The following is a 24,748-nucleotide window of genomic DNA, read 5'->3' on the forward strand; positions in this document are numbered from 1 at the left end:
CTGATCTGCTTCAAGTGAGCGTGGTGAGGCACTGGAACAGGTTGCCCAGAGAAGCTGTGGATGCCCCATCCCTGCAAGTGTTCAGTGCCAGGCTGGAGGGGCTCTGAGCAACCTGGTCCAGTGAAAGATATCCCTGATCAGAGAAAAGGTTTGGAACTGGACGATCTTTCAGGTCCCTTCCAACCCAGACCATTTCATGATTTTCTGATTCTTTGAGACTATCCACCTGGAGAAGAAACCTATCACCTGTTATCATTGGTCTCAATGCTACTGAAGTGGAATGTCTGTAAATTTTATGCAGGTCTAGAAAGTCACCATATTTAGATTCCTACTGTCCATTAAAATTAAAAAAAATGGTAACAAGATGGAAAACAGCAAGTAAACATGAGGTTTCTACAGAATACACTGAAGCATGAATTATTCCAAGGCCATATTATTTTTCTTTTTCTAAGAATAATTTCTACCTCAATCACAGTAAAATACAGAAAGCTAATAAGAACCCTAAGCAGAACAAATCAGAAATGGCAAAAGTGAACTGAGTCCATTTAAAAAACAGCACACCCCTATGTACCAACTGTGTTAACAAACTGTAAAACTAGACATCTCATTCAGAAGATTTCTCCATTCATGTTGATGAATTTTACCCTCACCTTTCATTTGACTCTAAAAAAAGACCCACACATACATCACTAGCTTTGGCAGCAAAACATTACTACTACTTTGACACAAAACCTTCAGTGCCAAAACCAAACTGTGATTTACACTTACAAAGACTATTTTGTTAGCAGCTATACTCGAGAGGAAACTTCTTTCTCTGATTTGATAAAGCAGATATTTGTAGCTGACCTGTTAATCTATTTCAGTCTCCCTAAACAATCGGACACATCTAAGTCTCATGTGAACGACGAATATAAAAGTAAGAATGATACAAGTTCTATCAACATCTCCTTTTTTCATCACTTTCAATAGACTGAAGTGAATTGCACTGAAGAAAACAGGGTACTGGCAAAGTATTTTCTTCTCAGAACATTAATGTCTGTTGTATTTGGGAAAGGACAGATCATCACTGGGGCATGTTGTTGCAAAGTATCATACATCTTGCTTTAATTGCAAATGTGAAACATCACTGTGTAGCAACATGGAATTTGTACACAGTATAACTGTTTCCGATCTCATGAAGTCAACTGCAAAGTATTTTACAATATTAGAACTTAAGTAATGTCAAAATAAGCACTTCTGTGATCTTTATCATACAATCAGTATCATGCCATGGTGAAAACACCACATTTCAATTACAACTCTAAATTATTCAAATTACATTACAAAATAAACATTTCTTTAGGCACACAGAGAGAAAACTTAAGAAAATTTTAACTGAAAGCACACCATGAAAAGCAAAACATTTTGAACCATAATTAATGCACGCTCTCACCTTCAGTGGAAGTCGGGAATTCTCAAAGATCTTTGCAATAGCAGATAAAATACCGCACATGAGTGCAGAAATCAGCATCATCACTCCAACTGCTGTTAGCCAGGACATACTGCAGAAATAGCACAAACTTTCTGCCGACGTGCATACAATGACATGAACTGCACACAGCATGAGACACATCAAATAAAACAGCAGAGAGAATAGTGGAGGGGAGAGGGGCACTTCAAATTCTGCCCGCTTGCTCAGGGCTTTTGGAACACTGAGCAAAAGCAGCAGCAGAACCTAGAAAAAAAAGATAGGAATTAATACTTTAAAAATTGGGGTTAGCTAAAACATACAGAGAGAATTCACACAAAAAAATCATGCTGTAGTCATTCATGTCACTCTGTTAGTACACGTGCTTCATCAAAAAAAACCCTGTGAAGAACTATGTAGGGGTTTTTCCCCCAGTAAGATAATACCATATAAATGGGAGAATCCAAGATGGTGGTTTCATTTATTAAGGGCTTGGACACACAAGTTCCCAAGTTTAATAAATCACCATTTGCCTCCTCACCTGTGGTAACTGATAAGATGTATGATCTTTATTCCCTGTAAAATAAGAGCTCCCAACATCAAAATAGTTCCTAAGCAAACAAATTTGACCCGTTATTTGTCACCTGTAAATGCCTGAAGTTACATGCACCCTATCAAAGACAATTCACCTCCTATATGAGAGATACACATATATGAGATCCTGCCGAGTTAAATAGCTTCTCAAACCAGGGAAAGTTCTCATACTATCACACAAGTGTATGCTGAATTTCAAGCTTATGAATTTTCCCAGTATTTATTTTTCGTACCTCTCCTCATCTTGATTTATTGGTTTTACTTTAACTTTGCTCTAACCTGCACACAGATCAGGCAGAATTCCAAGTTTTCTCTCAGGTAACTGCAGCAGTGGAGATGAATAATACAATGAAAATTTCTGCTACTGTGCAAACCTTTACAAAAAATAAGAAATTTCAGCCACATGCTAAAATGCTTTGCAAGCTGAACAGATGGAGCTTGGACTACACTGACCTCAATCAGCCTCTGCTAGGGCAAGATTAAAACAAATCAAGATAAAAACAGACCACTGCCAACCTGTAATCTTTCACTGTCACTTGTGAAGACCTCTGCCTAAATTTTTCCCACATTACAGTGAGATACAGTAAAGTAGCCCAAAAAATATTGAATGCATTGCACTCATCTGCTGCTTCATCATATTCTACTCCACATTTCATTTGGTTATGAAAATATACAGCTTCAGAGTATCAAACTGGCTTAGGTCTTACATTTCAACACAACCCTTAAAACTAAAACAAAGACAGCACTCACGGTGGAAGGCACTAGTTATCTACAAAACTAAATTTAGGTCTTTTGAGCAAGTGCAGTATTATCAGTCCATGTCCCAGAGGTATCCTCCTCATCCGATAAATGGCATTTCTAGCACGGTGTAGTCTGAAGTGACATGTGAGTTTCACTACTGTTATTTGTTCAGCAAAGGTGGAAAATACATATCACGACAAAAAGATTTTGGAAAGCAAGGCAGTTTCTTGAGTATTACGCTGGAGAAAATAAAAAACTCCAGCCTCTTTGCACCAATTCTTACAGTGATGCTGAGCACACACTGCTCAATGAAAATTTGAACATTTCCATGGTTAGTAAGCTCCATGTGTCTTTGACGAAGGCCCAGTGAGTATAACACCTAAGATTTGTTTTCTAGAAACAGTAAGCATCTACAAGCATTTCAGAAGATAAAAAATAATCCAGTGGTTCAGCTGTCCACAGCTTGAATCCATAGGTTTCCAAAACAAAGGAACAAAAAAGAAATATAAACACTTCAGCTTTGCACTGAGCTTTGCCCACCTCCAGATCCTCCATCCGTAGAGAAGGAACAGAACTTGCCATCTCATCTACCCAAGGGCACAGTGGAACTCATTCCTGTGAGGGGATCAGCAGAGGGACAAACCCCACCAAGCAGTCTAACCACAAAGCCATTTCAGAAGCACTCTGTATGCAGGGAGCAGTGCATAGGAGACAAGGCACAGAGCCCTGCCAGGACAGAGGAGACTCAAATATTAATGAGCTGCTCACATATTGTTATCTATTCCAGGCACTGAACAGTAACAGAGTCTTGTACAGCACCACATTCAAGGACTAAGCTAAGCTTGTAGTAGGTACCTCCATTCTACGGAAAAATGCTTTTAGTTACAAAAGTTGACAACCTTGTAATCTAAAAGGTGAGTGCAAACTTTGGTAAAAAGAAGTTCAGTGTCCAGGCATGCTATTCCTTCAGCATGGTTCTCAAAGCATTACACTATTTCTAGGCTTTTGATTTTGATTTTGATGCTATTTCCAGCATTTGAGTTTTGCCCAAGAGATCAGTTGAAGAAATCCACTTAAAATTCCAGACATGGCATATCTTATCTTTATTCCTAGAGGAGATACAACGTGGCAACCCAGCACCTCACAGCAAGTATTTATTTCAGGGCCCTAAACCCATCAGCATGAAGAACAACTGGAATTGTGAAAATCGCCCATATAAGGTATTGCCTGTTTTGAGCAGCTACTCTCAACGCTAGATAAACAGGAATGGGTAGGAATCTACTTGCCAGACTTTTTTTTTTTTCAATGCAGTAAAGCTACTCAAAAATAGAAGGCTAACTAGCATGGGAGTAATTTAAGTTGTAGCACTCTGTATATTTACTGTAACTAGCTACACCGAAACATTAGTAGTTCATATCAAAAGCACTCTTGAATCATTATAAAGGCCAGATTATTAAAAAGAGTATTAACCTCATCCAAGCAGAATGTCAGCTAACTCTAAGAATTCACACTCGGTAATTTTTAAGACCAGTAAGTGTATACATTAAATAGTCAAAACCAAGATACTTTTACTTTTGTACACTTAACCTTTTCAGTGAAAGATCTATTTTCATACCTCCATAATGATCACAGTCCCCACCATCATCGAATACATGTCATATTGTGCCACTTGTTTGCTTAGTGAAGAACTCAGAGTCTTGAGGGCCTCCAAGTATTGCTTCAGGACCTTTTTGCCAAGATTTAAGAGTACTTCTGAATTATTCCCCTCTAAATACAATTTGATCCAATTACCATGGGATTTTTCTGCTATCTTAAAATGTTCATATCCAGGATCTGGGGGGTGGGAGAAAAAAAAAGAAGCAAAAGGATCCATGAACAAAGGATGATTAAGTAGCATTGTGATCATATTTTTATATTTGCTTGTATAGTATATAAAAATATATAATTCCTATGGGGGTTGGAGCTTTTTTTCAGACCTACAAAATCACACTATCTTCCTGTAGCAATACCATGATGAGCCAGTTACTCAGAATAAAAGCAATTAATCCCTAACCTAATGAAATGTCAAGACCTCTAGCAGTTGAAAAACTTATTAAATATCCATTCACTTTTGCAAAAAGTTTCCAGGACAAACAATTCAAATGCTTCAGATGTTTAAAAAAAAATAAAATATCAATGTTTTCCACTGGAACCACTCACTATCCTGGGCATATTGTACAAGCTGAATGAGAAATGATCAACTAGCCGATCTCTGGAAGAAACACCAAAGGAGACACACACACTGCATTAGCTGGTAGTGCAGGCTGGATGAGTGGATGGTGAGGTGGATTGAGAAATGACAGAATGGCAGAGGTCAGAGGATTGTAATCAGCAGCACAAAGTCTAGTTGGAGGCCTGTCACTAGTGGTGTCACCCAAGGGTCGATATTGGATCCAGCGTAGTTTGACTTGTTCACCAATGACTTCGGGAAGGGGCTGATGCCTCCTCAGCAAGTTTGCTGACAAAAAAGCTGGAAGGAGTGGCTGATACCCCAGAGGGCTCTGCAGCACTTAGAAGGACCTCAACAGGTTGATGAGACAGGTAGAGAAGAACCATCTGAAATTCACCAAAGGCAAGTGCAGGGTCCTGCACCTGGGGAGGAATTACCCCAGGTTAATAATAACCCCCCACAGTCTGGGGGCCAACCTGCTGGAAAGCTGCTCTGCGAAGGACCTGGGGGTCCTGGTGGACAACAAGCTGTCCATGAGCCAGCAGTGTGCCTGTGTGGCCAAGAAGGTCAATGGGATCCTGGGGTGCAGCAGGAAGAGCATGGCCAGCAGGTTGAGGGAGGTGATTCTGCCCCTCTACTCAGCCCTGCTGAGGCACATCTGGACTGCTGTGTCCAGTTCTGGACTGCTCAGCACATAACACACAAGAAGCTCCTGGAGCAGGTCCAGCATAAGGCTACAAAGATGACTAAGGGACTGGAGCATTTCTCATGTGAGGAAAGGTTGAGGGAGGTGGGCCTGTTCAGCCTCAAGAAGAAACAAATGAGAGGAGATCTTATCAGTGCATACAAATATCTGAAGGTAGGGTGTGAAGAGGATGGAGCCTGATGCTTCTCAGTGGTGCCAAGCAATAGGACAAAAGGCAACAGGCAGAAAGTAGAACACAGGAAGTTCTACCTAAACATGAGGAAGAACTTCTTTACTGTGCAGGCGACTGAGCACTGGAATAGGTTGCACAGAGAAGTTGCAGAGCCCTTCTCTGGAGATATGCAAAAGTCGTCTGGACACATTCCTGAGTAGTTCTGTAGGGGACCCTGCTTGAGCAGGGAGGTTGGACTAGATGATCTGTAGTGTTCCATTCCTACCTTACCCAATCTGTGATTCTGTTTTTAAAATATTGATCACTGAGTATAGTATGTATTCACAATATAAATTCAGTTGACAACACATGGAAAGCAAGAGTGTAACATTCAAAAACTTGCATCTCACTGAACACTATGCTGTGCATGGATATTCACATTTATCTGTATTTCTTGCAAAAAATAAATGTTTAGTTCCACTTCAGATTAATAGTCCTTGCTATTTCCTTGCTATAACTGAAAATTAATGATAACCTAAGTGTAAAAGGGTCAATTTGGAAATTTTTATATAACTTGCAATTCTTCCCTTCTTAGCTAAAGGTAGGGTAATATATTTGCTGTACAGTTTCAGACAGTAAAGGTTAAAGCAATAACTGAAATAACTTTGGTGTCAGAAAGTCTTAAGTTACAGTTCATTTTTACTCCTGGTAGATGAACAGTATATCAGATGTGGAAAAAAAACACTATATTTTTTGTTAAGCCTTTTCAGCAAAAATACATTATTAAATCCAGAATCATTTTTAATTTTATTTCAAGTGAATGAAAATGAATGAAATATGTCTATTCACAATTCTTGCACAGTTATGAAAGAATTGTGCCTACCACTTGTAAGTCTCTTATCACACAAGACACTTTGTGATCTACTGAATTCAAAGTGAGAATTTTAGAAACCAATATTTAACTCACAGTGTCCAGTCTGTTCTACCAGGACTTCTAGCAGACTCCAAACCATGCTGATCCTACAATGCAGGAGGCTTTCAGGCATCTGCTAGAAAGTACAATTCAGCCAGCAGCAAACACTGGCATATCAGGAGAGCTGCCAGGACACATGGATGATTTTATTTCCCTCCTGTAGTTCTTTGAAAAATGAATTCCCTGCAAAGTTTCTCTGACGGTATGCTTGAAATAAGAGTTAAATATTCATACTTTTGAGAACATCCACAAAGGATCATCTAAAATGAGCTTTAATCAAACTGAGATTTGACATGACGCTATTTCATTATACAGAACACTGAAACGAGTTCAAGCTATATTTTGATACATAAATAAATTCCCTCCACATCTTCTGCTCCTGTTCTGCTCACTTTTCATGCTTCTTGCCCAGTCTCCCTCTTCATTTCTTTTAGCATTTTTATTTCGTTCTCATCTACCTCCTTCCATGTTACTGCCCACCAAACTCATTCCACCCATGTTATGTAAGATGACTGTTTAGTCAAACACACATATGAGTGAATGATTTAAAGATCTTGCAGACAGGAATAAAGGACCACAGTTACCAAATTTCCCTTCCAAGTCCTATGATACCTGTTCCATGGCACATTTGTACGCAGGAAGTATAAAGTAAGAAGGGTCACAGGCACTAAGTTGTTGGTAACTGGCAGGTAACACTGGCAAGTCACTCCTGCATGGGATACTCGTAAGACAAGTTAAACTTGAGGAAAAATCCCAAGTGAGTCTGCCCAGTTACACATTTCCCAAAGCACTAGCAATGGTTTACTTTCACAGAATTACATTGGCAATTTGTGCTTGAGCCTCACTACCATCTCATCACAAGCAGATGGCTATGCTTCACAAGCATCTGTTTGACAAAAATTGCACTTAGTTACAGTCACAGGCAGCAATCACTTAGAAAGAGTTCTAAAAGTAGACTGAATAATGTAAAGGTGACTTCTCCAGTTTCAATATATAACTGTTCCAGTAACAGAAAAATTATTTCAATCAACACATGCATCTAAAAAGTTCAGGATCAGTCCCAAATTGAAAAACGGGCACTCATTTTAATAACAACATCCAACTTGTTCTCAGGTGTGACTCTTCAGTCCACTGTGAAGTGCCTTTCAAAAAAAGTCCTAGTTTATCCCTCACATGCATGTTGAGAAGTTCTGCTAGATACCTAGAGCTGCCTATCTCACACTGAGGTACGAACTTGCTCAAAAACCCAGTGTGTTTTCAGATACTTCTTTCAGCTTCCTCATTTTGGCCAGCTGTTTTTATTCTCCTTTTTCAGACTTCTTACTTACTTGCATGTGCCCATCTCTATTAAAAGAAAAACTAAGGCCTGACATTAGCATTTATTAGTATGTTTCAAAAAGTTATTTTTAAAATAATAAAGCTCTTAGTCAAGCTTCAAGTTTCTCATGTAAAATTTAACTTACTTGAAGACAGAAAGGATCAAAATTTGAGTCCCATGAAATGCTGTACTATCTCTTGGCTAGAGAAAGCATGTTTGTATAACAAACACTAGGGGGAAAAAAAAAGTTACTGACCTGTCTTCATTCTGCTCTTTATTAATAGATATATTTAAAACACACTTGAAGATGAAGATATTTTTGTGTACTGTTCCAGTTTACTCTTAACTTTGGAGCAGTTGAATCCAGGGAACTCCATGGCTGCTTCATGAAACAGCTTATAAAGGTCATTCTGCCTTCCCATCTGACTGTGATTCAACTCAATTGACATCTGACTTCATCTTACTGCATTAAAAAGGAAATTCATATTGCACCAAAAATGAATATATATGTTATGCTATAACTTACAATGGATGAAACTTTTCTTACTATGACTGATTCAGTCATCATCCTCATGGTCCTAATAGCTGGTGCCATAACCTCTATGCTGTAAATTAAAATACTCTCCACAGGAATCCCATGTTTTCCCCTTCAGAAGAGCCTATTGGTTTCGACCTCAAGAGTTGAAAATAATAATAATTTTTTTAAAAATACCATGGCTTAGGTTATCCCTGCAAATATCTTTCACTTTAAACTCCAAACACAGACACTTCTCTGAGCATTCAACCGAAATGTTACGATCCACCAGTTGTTCCTAGCTGAGAATCTGCAGAGGAAAGCTTGAAACTGCAGCAGCAAATGCAAGTGAGATGTCTAACTGACTTATCTTCTGGGATTTCTTTCCCTCAAAAAACTGGCAGCAGACCTTGCCTGTGGCATTGAGAAATTATATGGCTCAAGACCTGTCAGCACAATTCTGATGAGTGTCCAGATGTTCTACAAATAAAAATCAAAGGCTTTGAGCAGGATGAGCTAAAGCAGATTGCTCAGATCTGTGTCCAGTCAGGTCTTGCATGTTTTCAGGTATGAAGCCTCCACAACCTCTCTGGGCAACTCATTCCAGTGCTTGACAAACCTTACATAAAAAAAGTTCCTTTAATTCAAGCAAATTATTTTTGTGGGGACCACCAATTAGACCCTGGTTCAATATTCTTTATTCCCTCCCATCACATATTACTTACATTGATAAGAACCCTGTTGAGTCTTCGCCTATCTAAGCTGAACAGTCCCATCACCTTCAGCCTCTCCATGACAAACATTTCAATCTCTTCATCACCCTTCATGGTCATTCACTGCTCTCACTATTTCTTGTTCTGAGGAGCCCAGAACCAGACACAGGACCCCAGATGGGGGCTCCCCACAGCTAATAAGAGGAAGGATTGACCTGCTGATGATTGTCCTCCTAATCCAGCCTTGGATGCTATCAGCCTTCCTTCCACAAGGGTGCATTGCTGGCTAGTGTTCAACCTGGTGACCCCAAGGACCCCTTGGTGGTTGACCACCAAGCTGTTTTTCAGTCAGTCAATACCCAATCTGTACTGATGCATGGGATTATTTCTTTCCAGGTGTAGGATTTGGCATTTCCCTTTGCTGAACTTTAAGAGGTTCCTGTCAGACCATTTCTCCAGCCTGTCAAGGTACCTCTGAGTGACAGCAGACCCACCTGGTGCATCAAGCACTTTTCCCAGTTTTGTACTGTGTCCTCCCCTTGCTGAGGGTGCACTCTGTCCCATCGCCCAGGTCATTAATGAAGATGTTAAATAGTACTGGCCTGTGTGGACTTTGTGCTGCTGATGACAATCACAAGTCCAGCAGCTGAGCCACACTGTCCAGTTATCTAGCCTGAACTGCAACAGGATGGCTGAAGCACCATATAAGCACCATGGATGATGAATATGAGGCTTCCTCTAGCTGTCTGAAAACTTACTAATTCTTCCCAATCACAGTGTCTGTATCAGACACCCATAACAATATTGCCCATATTGGTTTGTGCATTAATCCTGACCCAGAAGTTCTCAACTATTTCAACATCTGCTCCCAGAGCTCCATGCCTGTCATCACTCTCTCACTTTAAGGGCAACTTTCTCTTTTCACCTTCCCAGCTTACAATCACAGAATGGTTCAGGCTGAAAGGGAAGGTACCTTTAAAGACCATCTAGTTCACCCCTAGCAGTGTGAAAACAGACATCTTTCACTAAATCACACTGAGCCACTGACTTTACAGACATGGCCATGCATCCAACTTCTTATTCATTTAAGAGTCCACCTGTCAAACCTGTATCACTCTAACAACAGCACCAGGAATATTGAGGGAGGCCTTATAGAAGTCTAGGTAGATAACAAACATAGCTTTTCTCTAGTCCACTGATGCATTTACCCCATCACAGGACACTAAATTAGTCAGGCCCAATCTGCCCTTAGCAAAGCAGTGTCGGCCGTCTCTAACAACCTTCTTGTCTTCCAGGAGGATCTGTTTCATGATCTCACCAGGCTCAGAGATGAGACTTACTGTTAAGTAGTTCCCAGAGTCCTCCTTTTTAACCTTTTTAAAAACAGGGCAATCTTCTCAGACATGAATCAGATTATGGAATATATTCACTTCTCTGCAAGGTAACTCTTTCTACGGGAATCACGACAGATTTGCATACGTGTGTGTGCCTGTAGTGGGATAGGTGGGATGGCATTCATCTTCACTTAAAAACCATGCAAAACAAAAGGCCATTCATGCACGCTTTTAAATTACATATATTAGCCACTGAGTCAGTGACCTTTTCTTTAATATTTCTACAGCCTGAAGTATCCACATCAATCAAATAACATTAAACAAACAGCACATAACTTTTCCCTGCCAGTCTTAATCATACACACCAAATTATTAAGCAACAGCCTTGCATATCTAGGACACCCTAAAAAAAACAAGACTACTTGTGAAGATATAAACCAGAAGCTGGTAGAAACTTCAGTCTGTTTCACCAATGTGTGAAGAATACCATCAGATGGAGTTTTGTGATAGAAATTTCAGCAACACAGCCATATTCTGAACTCCCCCAAAAGGGCAAGTTCCTCACTTGACAAATGGGTTAAGAGAGGAAATCTGTGCAAAAAAATAAAATAAAATATCAAAATAGGTGGAGCATGGGTCCTGTTATTGACATGTTGCTACCACAAGCAGCAGTTTTGGTTGAGTTCCTGGACAGGGTTTAGTTACGACTAGAAGCTGTGATGTTGAAAGATAATTGATTCTTGACCTACAATGATCACCTTGCAAAATTTTACGTTGTTATCCACTTTCATTATTCATAGCTGCAACACAGCTCTGCATTCTCATCTGGTTATTTTAATGATTTAACAGATTATAAATCAAGTGACAAGCTTCACAGACACTTTATAACAATATCTTCTAAGGTCTAGGGTAAAATATTCTCCTTCATCCTCTGACTCAATTTTTTTCACATAATTATCATATTAACTTCCTTATTTATATTGCAGTTTATATCGTGCTTCTTAACGAAATACTACATTTTGCTAGATTGGGGTTATTTTTTCCACTTGTTTTTTATTCTTTCCTCCAAACACACACGCATGTATTTTTAATAAGCAACTCTGCAGTTCTGTAGGTTCTCACTCCAAATAAACTCATACCTAAGAATGAAATAAAAAGATAACTTACCCTAAATTATTTCCAAGTTTTACTTGAAGAATCTTTTTATTTAAACTAGAAAATTCACTCCGTTGTGCTAATTCTCCAAATAGCTCAGAGTAAGTGCCCTATGTAGGACACCTCACAAAGAGCAGTTACGAAACCACTGAGATTTAACCACACTGGCAGTTTTCCTTTAATCTTAGTCCTTCATCATTATTTCTGCTCTTTTGCCTACTAGGAGTATTACTGGTCATTAAAAAAGCTGTATTCAGGGGCAGTGTATCAAAGTAAGTTACAGTAAAGACTGAACTCAGTATCATTCCTCTGAATATTGCTCTCAAATGAACAGCTACTTTGCAGCACCGTGCTATACTCTTGAATCTGGAAGTCCAAACTGTTTAATTAAAAATCTTCTTTTAGTATCTATGTAACATTTTTTTTATAGCTGATTTACCTTTTTCATATGCAGGCGTATTCTCTTGCAGCAACCTGCTAAGCTGGAACCCATTCAAGTGCACAAAACGTAGTTGTTCTCTCATTGTCTTGCCTCCAACAACTGGCAATATGAGGTTTCCAACACTATTTCTTGAAATTGGCAGACCAAGACCTACTGCCAGTGTGCTGGCTAAATCTGTCTGTTGCACACGTTCAGGTTGGGTTAGAGGACCTAGAATCAACAAAAGAAAAGAACAGGGGGAAAAAAAATGAGAGAGGTATTTCAATAAAAGGCCCATTCTATTTCTCCAGAGACAGCTGGCACCTTATTAGTTTCAAAATTTTTTCATTGCTGTTAGCTCAGCTATTTTAAGTGGTCTACAGAGAGCTGACTGATCTTTTTCAGCTGCTGTCCTCTGCTGCTGTAAATCCAAAATTTATTAAATTCTCAGCCAGTATCACTCTTCAATGCTAACAACTACTGTAAACACAACATGAATGTTATGCAAGTAAGAAAACAGATGGTCCAGGAGATCACCTTAACATCAAGTTGCAGCCCACATCTTAAGAGGGTTTCATAACTTTTACATTAGAAATAGCAGGAACCACTACTGTAGACTAATTTAATGCATGAACAAAGAATGAGAATCTAAAATAATGTTGACAGCATTCTAGAAGCTTCTCAATATAATGCCAACAGCTCAAGATTCAATTAATATCAGGTTGCTAGGCAAACAGAATTAGAGATCAGGTAAAGAATCCTGAGGCTCAGAATCTGTAGCTGCATGCAGGCAAACTCAGTCATTTTTAAAGGGTTCTGTGCAGGATCCCATTAACTTACAGCAGTTATCAGGATTAGCCTTCAGTCCCACAGACATCGGTACACGTGAATGATTTCATTAACATAAGCAACCTTTTGTTTAAGATTGCTGTGCCAATTGTTCCTTTGCATGTTGAACTAGTTACGCAGCAGTGTTTTTCTATTACGCTTTTGTTTTGTCCTCGTTGTAACTCCAGGCACTGAGTGTTTTAACTTAAGCACAGTACAGAAAGAATTCTATATAGTCTTTATTACTCTCAAGGCTCCCTTTAAGAGCATTAAAACTTCTCTCATTTCTCATCTATCTAGCTCCGATTAATCCCATATTTGTACGGAATGCCATAATCCGTAAAGCTTCTTTGCACGAGTGCCTGTATGTCAGCAGTTTTCAGATTTTATCTTTAAAGGCAAGTACTTAACTGGTTAAAAAAAGCCAAACTACCAACTGCATTTAGCCAATCATGGGTGACGCATCTCCGTAGAAGGCTACACGAGTAATATTCTGACAGCATACTAAATGCAAAAAGCCCACAGGATTACTATTTTGAGGTCTACCAAATTAACCACAGTACATTTTGTTTACAGTAGGATCATAAGGAGCAGTCACTAGAATCCTAATTATTGTACCAATGAGAAGTAAACTGCTGGATATTTACAAAAGCATCATTCGAAATCACAAACTCTATCCCAAAAGACAGGTGAAAAGATATATTTCACTGTATTATAAAAACAGCATGTCTAGTTTAAACCTAACAGAAAGCAATCCCAATGAACAGGAGATTGCATTTACAGAATCTATGCTTTCATGGCCTGGCAGTCAACACATACTGGTGAAATTCATAAAGCAAAAGCTTATCCAAGAGCTTTGGTCCACTCTTGACTTTGTTTTGTTTTTAGACCCAAGAAATGTTCAATGAGTCCTCAAGCAATGCTTTCTATTGCAGGTGAATAACAGCCTTATAAATGACAGACAGAAAAATGTACTTTACTGTGCTGCAGGAACCTCCAGCAAGATAAACAAATGAAGGTTCTGCAAACAGGCTTTAAAAGCAAAGAAATCAGATGGAAATGAGCAAGAGGCAGAATGAAAGGCAGAAGAATGCATTATAAGGAAGATAATCACTTCTGGTGAATATCACTTCACATTTCACCAATTCACTCAGTCAAGGAGTTTCTTTAAGCACTACTATAGAAATTAGACTAAAGATTCTCTACCACTCCATTTCCTTCTTGCCTCTTACCTTAAGCTATCTTACTTTTATCTTACATTATTACCTACAAGTAGGAAATCATTTTCAGAAACACACCAACTCACATCAATGATATAAAATTAACTATCACATCAATGATATAAAATTAACTACTTGGCCAATACAGTAAATACACTCACGCTCCATATTCTTTCCTTAAGGCTTAGTCATCAATAGTCATGTTTTCACTGCTGTCACCTCTCACCCCTTCACAAGAGCAATTCTTCCTCCTGCCTGTTAACTCTCAGTGTGAGAAACTAATTCATTTCTCTGTCCTAGCTGTCTGAGAGGGAAGAACAGAGGCCAAGGAAATATTCTGGAAAATGAAAGACAAAACTTAAAACTCACTTCAAATAGGATTTTGCTTCTAAACCTATTCATTTACCAGTAGCCCAGGATCTTGACAACAGATCTTGTTAGCTCTCAACACTCAGGTAGGGCAGTATTGTAGAAAATTATCATCCAAAAAAGACACAATTCTCTCAATGGTTACAAAGCTTAACTCATGGTTTTATCATGATACAGATGCTAGCTTTGGCTAAAACCAGAGTTTTGGGTCACACAGAATGGGCCTTACCCTTTCTTCTACAGATAGCTGTAGAAGAAACCAAAGTACTTTTCAGGAAGAACTCTAGAGCAAGTATAAATTAGAGTTGCCAATGTGTTCTTGGCCTGGTTTCAGCTGGGATAGAGTTAATTTTCTTCCTAGTACCTGGTACAGGGCTGTGTTTTGGATTCAGTATGAGAATAATGTTGCTAACATACTAATGTTTTAGCTGTTCGTAAGGCTTACCCTTACTCAAGGACTTTTCCATTTCCTGTGCTCTGCCAGTGAGCAGGTACACAACAAGCTGGAAGGGAACACAACTGGGACAGCTGACCTGGACTGGACAAAGGAATAGTTCATACCACAGAGCATCATTCCCAGTATACAAACTGAAGGGACTTGACTGGGGGCTGTCCATTGCTTCTTGGGGACAGGCTGTGCACCTATCAGCAGGTGGTGAGCAATTGCACTGTGCATTACTCGTTTCTCTTGGGCTTTATTCCTCTCCCTCTCTCCTTTTCATTACAATAATAATTATTATAATCTACACATAATTATTATTGTTGTTACTATTACAGTCATATATGGTAGTAGTATTCTCAGACTATTAGGGTGCACTATGCACTGGTATCTACTGGAGCCTTACACCAAGTACCACACAACTGCTCACTCACTCACACCCCCACCCTGGGGGGAGGACAATCAGAAAGAAAAGGTAAACCTCCTGGGTTAAGATAAGAACAGCTTAATAACTGAAACAAATAAAATATTATAATAATAATAGCAATGAAAAGGAGAGAGGGAGAGGAATAAAGCCCAAGAGAAAGAAGTGATGCACAATAAAATTGCTCCCCACCTGTTGACTGATGTCCAGGCCCTTCCCAAGTAGAGATTGGCAGCCCCCAGTTTATATACTGGGCATGATGCTCCATGGTTCGGAATATCCCTTTGGCCAGTTCAGGTCAGCTGTCCTAGCTATGCTCCCTCATGGCTTCTTTTACACCTGCTCCCTGGCAGAGCATGGGAAAACAGGAAAGTCCTTGATTCAGAGTAAGCACTAAAATATCAGTGTGTTATCAATGTTATTCTCATACTGAATCCAAAACACAGCCCTGTACCAGCTACTAAGAAGAAAATTAACACTATTTCATCAGAAACCAAGACAGTTCTGAAAAAGGTCATGCTTCTTTGATCCTTACCATTTCTCTTTTCAAAAGCAGAGCTGATAAACAGAAGAGGTGTGTGCACTTCTCCTTCTGAAGAACCACCATGACTACCCGTTTCAGACATCCCATGATCCCCACACACAACTAGCAAGTTGGGCAAAGAAGCTTCTTCCTGCAAATCACAGAAAAAAATTTAAGTTATTGTACTAACATGAGTCATATATATCACTTCACTATCTCTATCATTTTCAAACATGAATATGTCTCAAGGTGAATTTAATTTTTTTAAACTTGCTCACAACACCTGGGGCAGAAAACAAGAGATGTCTGCAACTAAATGTCGTGTGGTAATAGTAATTTTTAGAAATTAAGGCACATACTTACTAACACACTTGTCAATATATTAGGAAAAAAAACCACACAAAAAAATCCCAAACTTTAAAAACCCCTTAATTTACAGTCTCAAGAAACTCACTGAAAGATTAAATAAAGGCTATCACACTGCAGGAAGAAAATCAGGAGTTCAGGAACAGTAGCATTAATAGAGAAGTATTTCCCACTTCTTTTCTTCACCTTCACTGAGTTTTTAGTATACATGCTGAATTATTAATATTGCAAATGGTAATATAATATCAATTTAATATGAAAAAATAATCCTATTTCTAATACTCTCTAGTGTCTCAAGTGTTTTTGGGATCATGACTGATGTTAAACGACGCGTATGCTTCTGAATAAAGAGAACAACAGAAGCGTAAGTGAGGCCTGTCCAAGAATTTTAAGCTAACAAATCAAAGATGGCAGAAAATAAACAGTCAATCCACAACAAAGTCATTTTTTGTCATCTCTAGTTATTACCAGTACCTGTTCTACCCAAAAAGTAAAGTGCCTTTATTATTCCTGTATTCTAAAACTGAGATAAAGGCTTTCAGTTGACAAAAGCAAACATACTAAAAAGCTGTAGCAAAACCACTACAACATTTATGAAACTTCCACATGCAGGATTTAACCTCTCTTTTCATACAACAGTATCTATTTGCCTAAAAGTACTACTCAAATTTTGTGAGCAGCTATTCTGAATTGCAGTTGCCAAAAACAAACAAGAAAAATGCTTCGGGCCACTTGGTAGTTCAACACCCAGACACGGATGTTTAGGTAATTGACAACCTGTATATCCAAATCTAAAAACAGGTTCAGATGTGCTGCATTTAGCATAACACAAAATGCAGTTTACAATCACCATTTCCATCTGAATTTTTCAAATATGTAAGAATTAGGTATGCCTTCATAACTGTAGACATTAGAGCCATTAACTACACATGCCCATTACTCCTCCTGCTGAATTTCATTACTAGAAAGCACACCAACCACCACCATCCTAATTCACGAGTGATAACAGAATTTTGGCATGCATTCCTCTTGCTGCACACCAAGAGGGAGTTATTTCCCACAGCTGCTCAGAGGAGGCTCTTAACAGATGTTACTAAAGTCAGCCAGTAAATCCTTAAAAACACTACACTGTGCTGTTAACTAGGGAATGTCCTGGGAAGGGAAGGAAAAGAACTGAAGAATACCCACTTTAGTCCAGGAATAAACGAGCTACCATCCACAACCAGCGAGCATTTTAATGTCAGTCCACAACTAACAGACACTGATCCAAGAGGAAGCTATATTACCTTTGAAAGAAGAGAAATATGAATCTTCTTCAGTATGTTATCCATTTCACGAAGTTTTGGTCCCACTAATGGGCTGTTTGGTCCACTAATATGTCCAATATGGTCCAATCCCAGGTAATGTAGTATTAGGATATCCCAGTCTTCTCTCTTTAACACTCTATCCAAATGCCTGGTAACATTATCATCAACCTCAAAGAAAAGGAATACAATTAAAAGGTAAAAATAACTTCTCTCTTGTAAAAAACATGGAAAAAATAGATCGCACTACCCATGAAAATTCTGCAGAAGTTGATGAGAATTACAGTCACTCGCAATGTTAATGAGAGAAAAAAAATCAGACCAATTAGTTCAATGTCAGGCAGTGAAATACATTTCTCTTACGAAAGAGATTCTTCACCCCATTTACTTGTTTCTGGTCACGATGCATCAGATTACATACAAACAAGGCAAACGGGTTGCCAAGCTTCCACAAAAACTTAAACCACTTTCATCCTTCACACTCCTGATCTCTCACTTCACGAATTATCAAGTACATAAAGTATCATAAGCACAGGGAAAAGCCTCTGTTTAGTGCTTGGAATCACAGAAGGGCAAAAAACCCACACTTGCTTTTTCAAATCAGTTTTTGCTAGGCAAACACAAAAAGGTTGTACTTACTGCGAGTGAAAGAATTGGTAACATAGCAAGAAAGTAAAATTATTTGAAAAGTGCTATTTGGTGCCTAACTTACCTGTTTTCCTGCTTAGGTTGACAATGCATTTTTAGTTGCATATTTTCTCCCTGGATATTAAAAATTCTTATAATATTTCACATGCAACATCACTTTGTTGACTCTAGATATAACTACCAAAAAAATCTATAAAAAGCTGTGTGTTTAAGGGACTATATTCAGACAGATAAAGACTGTCTAAAGAGTTTGAGAGTTACATAATCACAGATCCAACAGCATACTTGCATTTTTCCACTGCATGTTGAAGCTTTTGCAAGTCTTACTAGTGTAACCAGTTAGAAGTGTCTTCCAATCCATTTAGACCTTTCTAACTGCATTACACATGTTAATAAAATATGTCAGTAGCAGTGGGTCAACAGCCTGAGGTTTAACAAACCATAAAGGTTCAAAAATGAACTAAAATTGCCAAAGCATTTACTCTTCGAGTCCAGAGTGAGAATTTTCACTATTTGTTTCATTTACTTTCTATGCTCCTTCTTTGATAACATAATGAAACACTACTCCTATTGCAATTACAAAAGTGATGCAATACTACAAAAGTATGCCTCTAGAAGACCAAGATAATCTATTAATTGGCCGCTTAAAGACGGCATTAACTAATATAAACATGATAGCAAACTGGAAACGTGGATAGTGGAATTTTTAAACAAAGCAACTGGTCTAACTTCCTACCACAAGAAGTTTTGCAAGGAAATCGTACATTTAGGAAAGTTATACAGTAACTGCATCATTCAAACACTTCCCACAGCATATGCACGAAGGACTGAAATGCTTAGTCCACAGTGCCCGTACCAACCACACATGTAAAACCAATTTCTATTCAATTGCCAGGTGTATATTTCAGAACAAGGATAGCTTTACTCATTCACTCTTACAAGTTGCCACTGTGTGTTTGTATTCACTTATTTACCTTGGGATCATACAAAGCCTCTCACCTCTGTAAAGTCTGACACAAAAAACGATGTAGTTCCATCATATTCCATGAAGTGCTTTGGGAACAATTTAACCCATGTATCATCACCATAAAAGATTATTCTTTTCCCAGCTGCTTTTGCCTGCCATATCAGATTGTCGTCCAACAGAGCTGGAGAATTGAGGTTCACAACAACATCAATGAAACCAGGTATGCTACCTGTCATCAAAGCCTACATGCAACAAGAAAAGAGACAACATTAAACAAGAAGCTTCCAGGGCTCAGAAGACAGTAGCAGTGTAAGCAGGAGGAAGCAATAAACCAGATGGCAGGCAAATTATACTTAAGTAAAGAAACATAACAAAGTAAAAGAACACAAGCTGCCCTGACACATAAGCTCACCTGCCAAAATACAGTTCTAGTTGATGTGAGAGATAAAGATTGCTTTACAAAAGGTAAAAATAATATTGCCTTAACTAGTGGACAGCAAAATGACTTTGTATGACTTAGTTGAAATTTGTTTCATTTACTAGTCATTAAATCACCAAAAAGATAGTTTAGAAGGTCTATAAACTGACTCAACATTCACAATGATAGTACATTTGAAACACTAAATAAGAAACTTCCAGGAAATGAAATTAAGTCCACCTATGAATAGTTACCAGACTGTCTCCCCCTCACTCTCTCACTGGCCTTCTAGTTGACCTACAAAGATCACTGCCCCAGCTTCTTCAATGCAGAGGTGTCATTCAGATCCATCACTAACAAGCCTGGATGATTAAGTATTTTGATGATACCGCCACAATTAATCTTTTAGTTACATGGAACTTCGCACAGTTTCCTTTTTAAGCTCTTCAAAAACATGACAAAACAATTTAATACTAAACTGGATTTTCTATCCAAGTTACAAGAACACAGAGAAATACCAATAAAAATGTTCTTGGATAGAAGTGGAAAACTTGACAACTGAGAGGCTACTGGCCTTCCCATGACTGCAAATAAAGAGATTATGCACTAGGGCCTTAACCTCTGGGCCATGGCAAATCAGGACTCTATCACATGCACTCCTACAGCAAAGAGAGATTCAGCCACAGATTGCCCTAACACAAAAAACCTGTCCTTCATGCCAACTCCAAGCATACAAAACAAACACTTCAAAACTTTCTCAAATGAAATGGGAAAAAAAAAAAACATTTACCTTAATTCGAGGCATAGTCACAGTAGGTGGCTTCGCTTCAGCAATGAAGCTGTAGGAAGTCCCTTTTTCAACAACTTGCGTAGTATATGGCATGAACTGTTTCCCTTTGGATCCAAACACAAAGTCATCCCTCAAAGCATCTATCAGCACAATGACAACTTTATTGAAAAGCGGTGCAGGAATCTTGGTCCAGTTGGAAACCATTCCTAAGCAACAAAAACAGGGTACACAAAAGTCATTAACAAATTTTACCAAAGACTAGGCAGAAGTTAAAAGGACAACTTCACCACAGAAATTAGTGCTTTCAGCTCCTTTATTATTTTTACATTTGGAAATGAGAAATTGCAAACAATGGCCAGTGTGAGAAGTATTCAGAGGACGCTGGATTTTCAGGCCATCCAGCACAGGAATAACACAACTGCAACTCCAATACAGCATCTAGGAAGTAAAACAAAAGGTGAATGGAATGTGTGATGTGAAATTGGGAAAATTGAGGAAAAGCTTTGAAATGGAGAACGTTCAAAGCAATAAGAAGGGGTAGCTGCTGCTTTCTCTCTTGTTAATTCATTAAAGCTGAACTACATATATCTGACAGACTTTTGTTAGAAAAAAGATGCTGCATTCACTTGTACTAACGTACAATTTTGCACATCAGAACATAAGTAAGGCCTCTTAATCAAATCTCACCATAAGATAACAGGAAAATTACAAAAAAAACCATGAGACAGCAGGAAAATTACAAAGACATAGACAATTTTTCTGAAACTTGAAGGTAAAAGATCTGTGCACACTTGCTGCCTTCAAGGCAGAAGAAGATTGAATGCCAGGTTAGTTCAGCCAAAATCCAATTCCAGAATTTCCAGAACAAGGTACATGGGCAGGCACAGCAAAATGCTGTGCATCAAGCAATAGGCAATGTCCTGCCTTCAGGGCCACCCTTCTCTTGCACAGCCTTAATTCTGGCTGCAGCAACTCTTGATCTGCATTGAGTTTGGTCCACATGGTGACATTAAGCTCTTGGCTCACCCTCTACAAGTCTCATTTCTTTACCAGGAAAAAACACAGAAGGGCAAAATGGAAGCAGAATGCATCCTACCCACAGACCTCTATTCAGACAAGATTGTGTTTAATCGACTTCTCAGCACATGCATTACATAAAGCTGGGGTTTCTACACTCCTTTAGAATAAAGTTTGTTTCTGCCTAAGCGGTTGACAATTTGGAAAGGTCACAGATAGCGATGCGTCTAACACAAGAAACTCAAAAAAAAAAAACAACCAAAAAAAAAACCCTCAGAAACTGTGTTTTGGAGTACATAAATAAGCATCAATAAACTGACATTCACAGACTTGTTGCTGCTAGTGATTTTTACAGATCAGGAAATGATGGAGGAGGGCATAGCAGGGGGAAGAAGGAAATCTCAAAAACAACAAAACGCTAACTACCAGTAACCCTAATTAAACTGATAATTTTGATTTAACAGGACTTGAATTATCAACTAAAAGGCATGCTTCGGCTCTCCATGAAAAACAAGAAGGCACCACTGGATGTACTGTCGGTAAAATCTTTCTCATAATTTACTCCTATCCACCTGCTTAGTGAAAGAAAGTTTCCTGGACACCAAAAATGATCAGATCATAAACATATATACCCTACTCCTAAGTTCCTCCTGCAGTGTAATTTATCAGTAAGTCAAAGTATTGAGAAGTTCAAATAAATTTTGAGTCACAAGCTATCTGAAAATACTTATTGCAAGACAGTGAAAACAACACATGGTGCAAGTCTTGGCATGTGGCGTGCTTATTTAGGGTTACTTACTTAGAGAACAGTTACTTTAAATGGAGCTGAACTTCTGCAAGCAGTGAAGAAAACCACAGGTTCTCTATCAAAAACTTCCTACAATGATGTGCTGCAAGGATTCACTATTACAGTCATCCCACAGGCAAGACAGCATGGAGTCAATGGCAGTCAGGACTCACAAAGGAAACAAGCAGGAAATACAGTAGCACTGGGGAAATAATCTTTCCTGAATAGACCTAAAGCAGGTTGAAAGCCTTCTGCATCATGTGTGTAGTAAGCAACACCTTGCCTTTAGAGCTTATTGTCCAGACCAAGAGATCACTGTGCAAGCAAATCATAACCCAAGAACTACAGAAAGAAAGTGCTCTTCCACTGTCACTCCATTTTTGCCTACTACATCTGGGACTACCAGTGACACACCTAAATTTAAACTGCCTGTAGAGCCCTGTGGTGCACACTAACACACTTCAACACAAATCAGTCCTCCCAAAACCCAGTTATCTGACGTCTCCATCCCACCCAAGCAGTCTCCCTCTGCATCAGTCTCCAGCCAATAATCACACGTGAATGCAACATTTCACTCACAGCAGCCTATCAAACATCTCTGGCAGTCTTGGTAAACTCTGGCTAAAAAGCAACCTGCCATCCAGCAGAATCCACTCAGGTCTGTTACCAGATTAGATTCTTTCATTGTTCCTGCTTAATTGGTATCAGCACATCACATTCGAAATTACACAACCTTCTCTTCCCTCCACTGTGTCTCACAATTTAAGTAACGACCCGATGATCTTTGTGGGTCCCTTCCAACTCAGAATATATTGTGATTCTGTAAAAAAAAGTCACACATTTTAGAAGAATAACAACAAATAACAAGCAGCTGAAGACCCAGTTTGGCAGGTACAGTCCTGTTCCACAAAGTTACTAAGTAGACGTCCTGAGCAAGAGCTTTGTACGAGCAAAATAACTCCTACTCCATTCAGCTGCCCACTGAACCTGAAGTTTCACCCTACAAGCTCCAAACACTGGTGAGGAACACTCCTTCAAGTACATAGTCCTCTTCTTCGCATTACTTAAATGCAACTTGAGACTGAACATATAAGAAAGTTATATTATCAACATGTCCTCTACTGACTCCCATTATAAAGATGCTTGAAAACTTTGGTTTCGCCAATTCAGCTACAGAATAGAGCAGGACCTGTAAAGACGGTGATTTCACATAAATAATAATGGACAGCAATACTGTGCACGTTGCAACCCGCATTGCTACAGTCACTTTGTCACTACTGAGGTGCTAAAATCCCAACGAGGTGGCGTTAAGACGCTCACACACCACAGAAGCATCACAGACACGATGGTTCTTGGGCACAACACAACCAGCGAGTTAACTCAGGGGTTTTAACTGAGACGGCATAATTTAATGCAAACTTGCCATTAAACAGGAGGGGTATGACGGCAACATCAGCGTCAGGGAACGGGGAATAAAAGACAGGAAAATCTTCCAGAGACGTGACAGCTGACGCTGGAGGCTTTTTGCCACCGTGAGCAGATGCTGCTGGCAGTAATCGACAACTACATGGAGACCAGCTAAGTTCTAAACTACTCCGGAAGCAGTTCTGGAAGCACGAAGGCGTCTCCAGAAAGGTGTCCCGCGGCACCGAGGGAGAGGGCGCGCTGGGCGGCTGCTCGCGTTACCTGGGCCGGGCGGGGCCGGCTCGGCGGGAGGGTCCGCACGGGCCTCTCTGCGGGGCAGAGACCTGACGGGTACCGGGAAGAAACCGCGGAGGAACAGCGCGACGCCCAGGGCCTGCACGAGGAGGCAGGAGGAGGCGAACACCCCCGAGCGCAGCCGCATCCTGGTACGGTCCCGGTGGCGGTACCGGCACCAGCCCCGACCCGTCCCGGACGGCGCTGCGCCGGCTCTGAGGGGCGGTCCCGCCGGCGGTCCGGCCCTGCCGCCGAGCCCCGCCCCCGACCCGCACCGACCAACCAGCGACCACCGCGCGCGCCCGCCGAGCCCCGCTATTGGCCAGCGGCGACCCCGTCCCTTCGCGGGCGAGAGGCGGCAACGCCGGGCCGGAAGTGTAGCCCCGCGCACCGCCCCCTCAGCAGCGAGCGCGGCTCCGGAACCGGCATCCCGCGTCCCGCACCCGCATCCCGCATCCCGCATCCCGCATCCCGCATCCCGCATCCCGCATCCCGCATCCCGCATCCTGCCCCCGCATCTCAGACCCGCGTCCCGCATCCCGCCCCCCCCCCGCCTGCGTCCCACTCCTCCGTCTCACCCCTGCTCTCCTACCCCTGCGACCCACCCCCGCGTCACACCCCGCCATCCCACCCCGCGGTCCGGCCCCGCGTTCCCCAGCGGAGAAGGAGCCGCT

At 40.1% G+C, this 24,748-nt stretch overlaps 1 protein-coding gene across 7 annotated transcripts in view; it reads right to left on the minus strand.

Annotated features, from left to right (window-relative positions):
- PIGG (phosphatidylinositol glycan anchor biosynthesis class G) overlaps nucleotides 1–24,311 on the minus strand; it is an 83,432-nt gene extending 59,121 nt beyond the window's left edge. For 3 of the 7 annotated variants that reach the window (XM_027708188.1, XM_027708187.1, XM_027708189.1), the window contains exons 1-8: nucleotides 24,063–24,311; nucleotides 20,573–20,778; nucleotides 19,397–19,606; nucleotides 17,732–17,920; nucleotides 16,092–16,230; nucleotides 12,295–12,507; nucleotides 4,398–4,615; nucleotides 1,433–1,714 (exon numbers count right to left, since the gene is read on the minus strand). In XM_027708188.1, coding sequence (XP_027563989.1) covers nucleotides 1,433–1,714; nucleotides 4,398–4,615; nucleotides 12,295–12,507; nucleotides 16,092–16,230; nucleotides 17,732–17,920; nucleotides 19,397–19,606; nucleotides 20,573–20,778; nucleotides 24,063–24,222 — 1,617 coding nt within the window. In that variant the 5' untranslated portion in view covers nucleotides 24,223–24,311. Of the gene's footprint in view, nucleotides 1–1,432; nucleotides 1,715–4,397; nucleotides 4,616–11,397; nucleotides 11,840–12,294; nucleotides 12,508–16,091; nucleotides 16,231–17,731; nucleotides 17,921–19,396; nucleotides 19,607–20,572; nucleotides 20,779–24,062 lie in introns of those variants that run through there. The other 4 variants (XM_027708186.1, XR_003538277.1, XM_027708191.1 and 1 more) reach the window with 4 other exon arrangements.
- Between the last annotated feature and the right edge of the window lie 437 nt (nucleotides 24,312–24,748).

This window comes from Neopelma chrysocephalum, unplaced genomic scaffold, assembly GCF_003984885.1.
Source record: "Neopelma chrysocephalum unplaced genomic scaffold, ASM398488v2 Primary Assembly neopelma1_95715, whole genome shotgun sequence".
Taxonomy (NCBI): domain Eukaryota; kingdom Metazoa; phylum Chordata; class Aves; order Passeriformes; family Pipridae; genus Neopelma; species Neopelma chrysocephalum.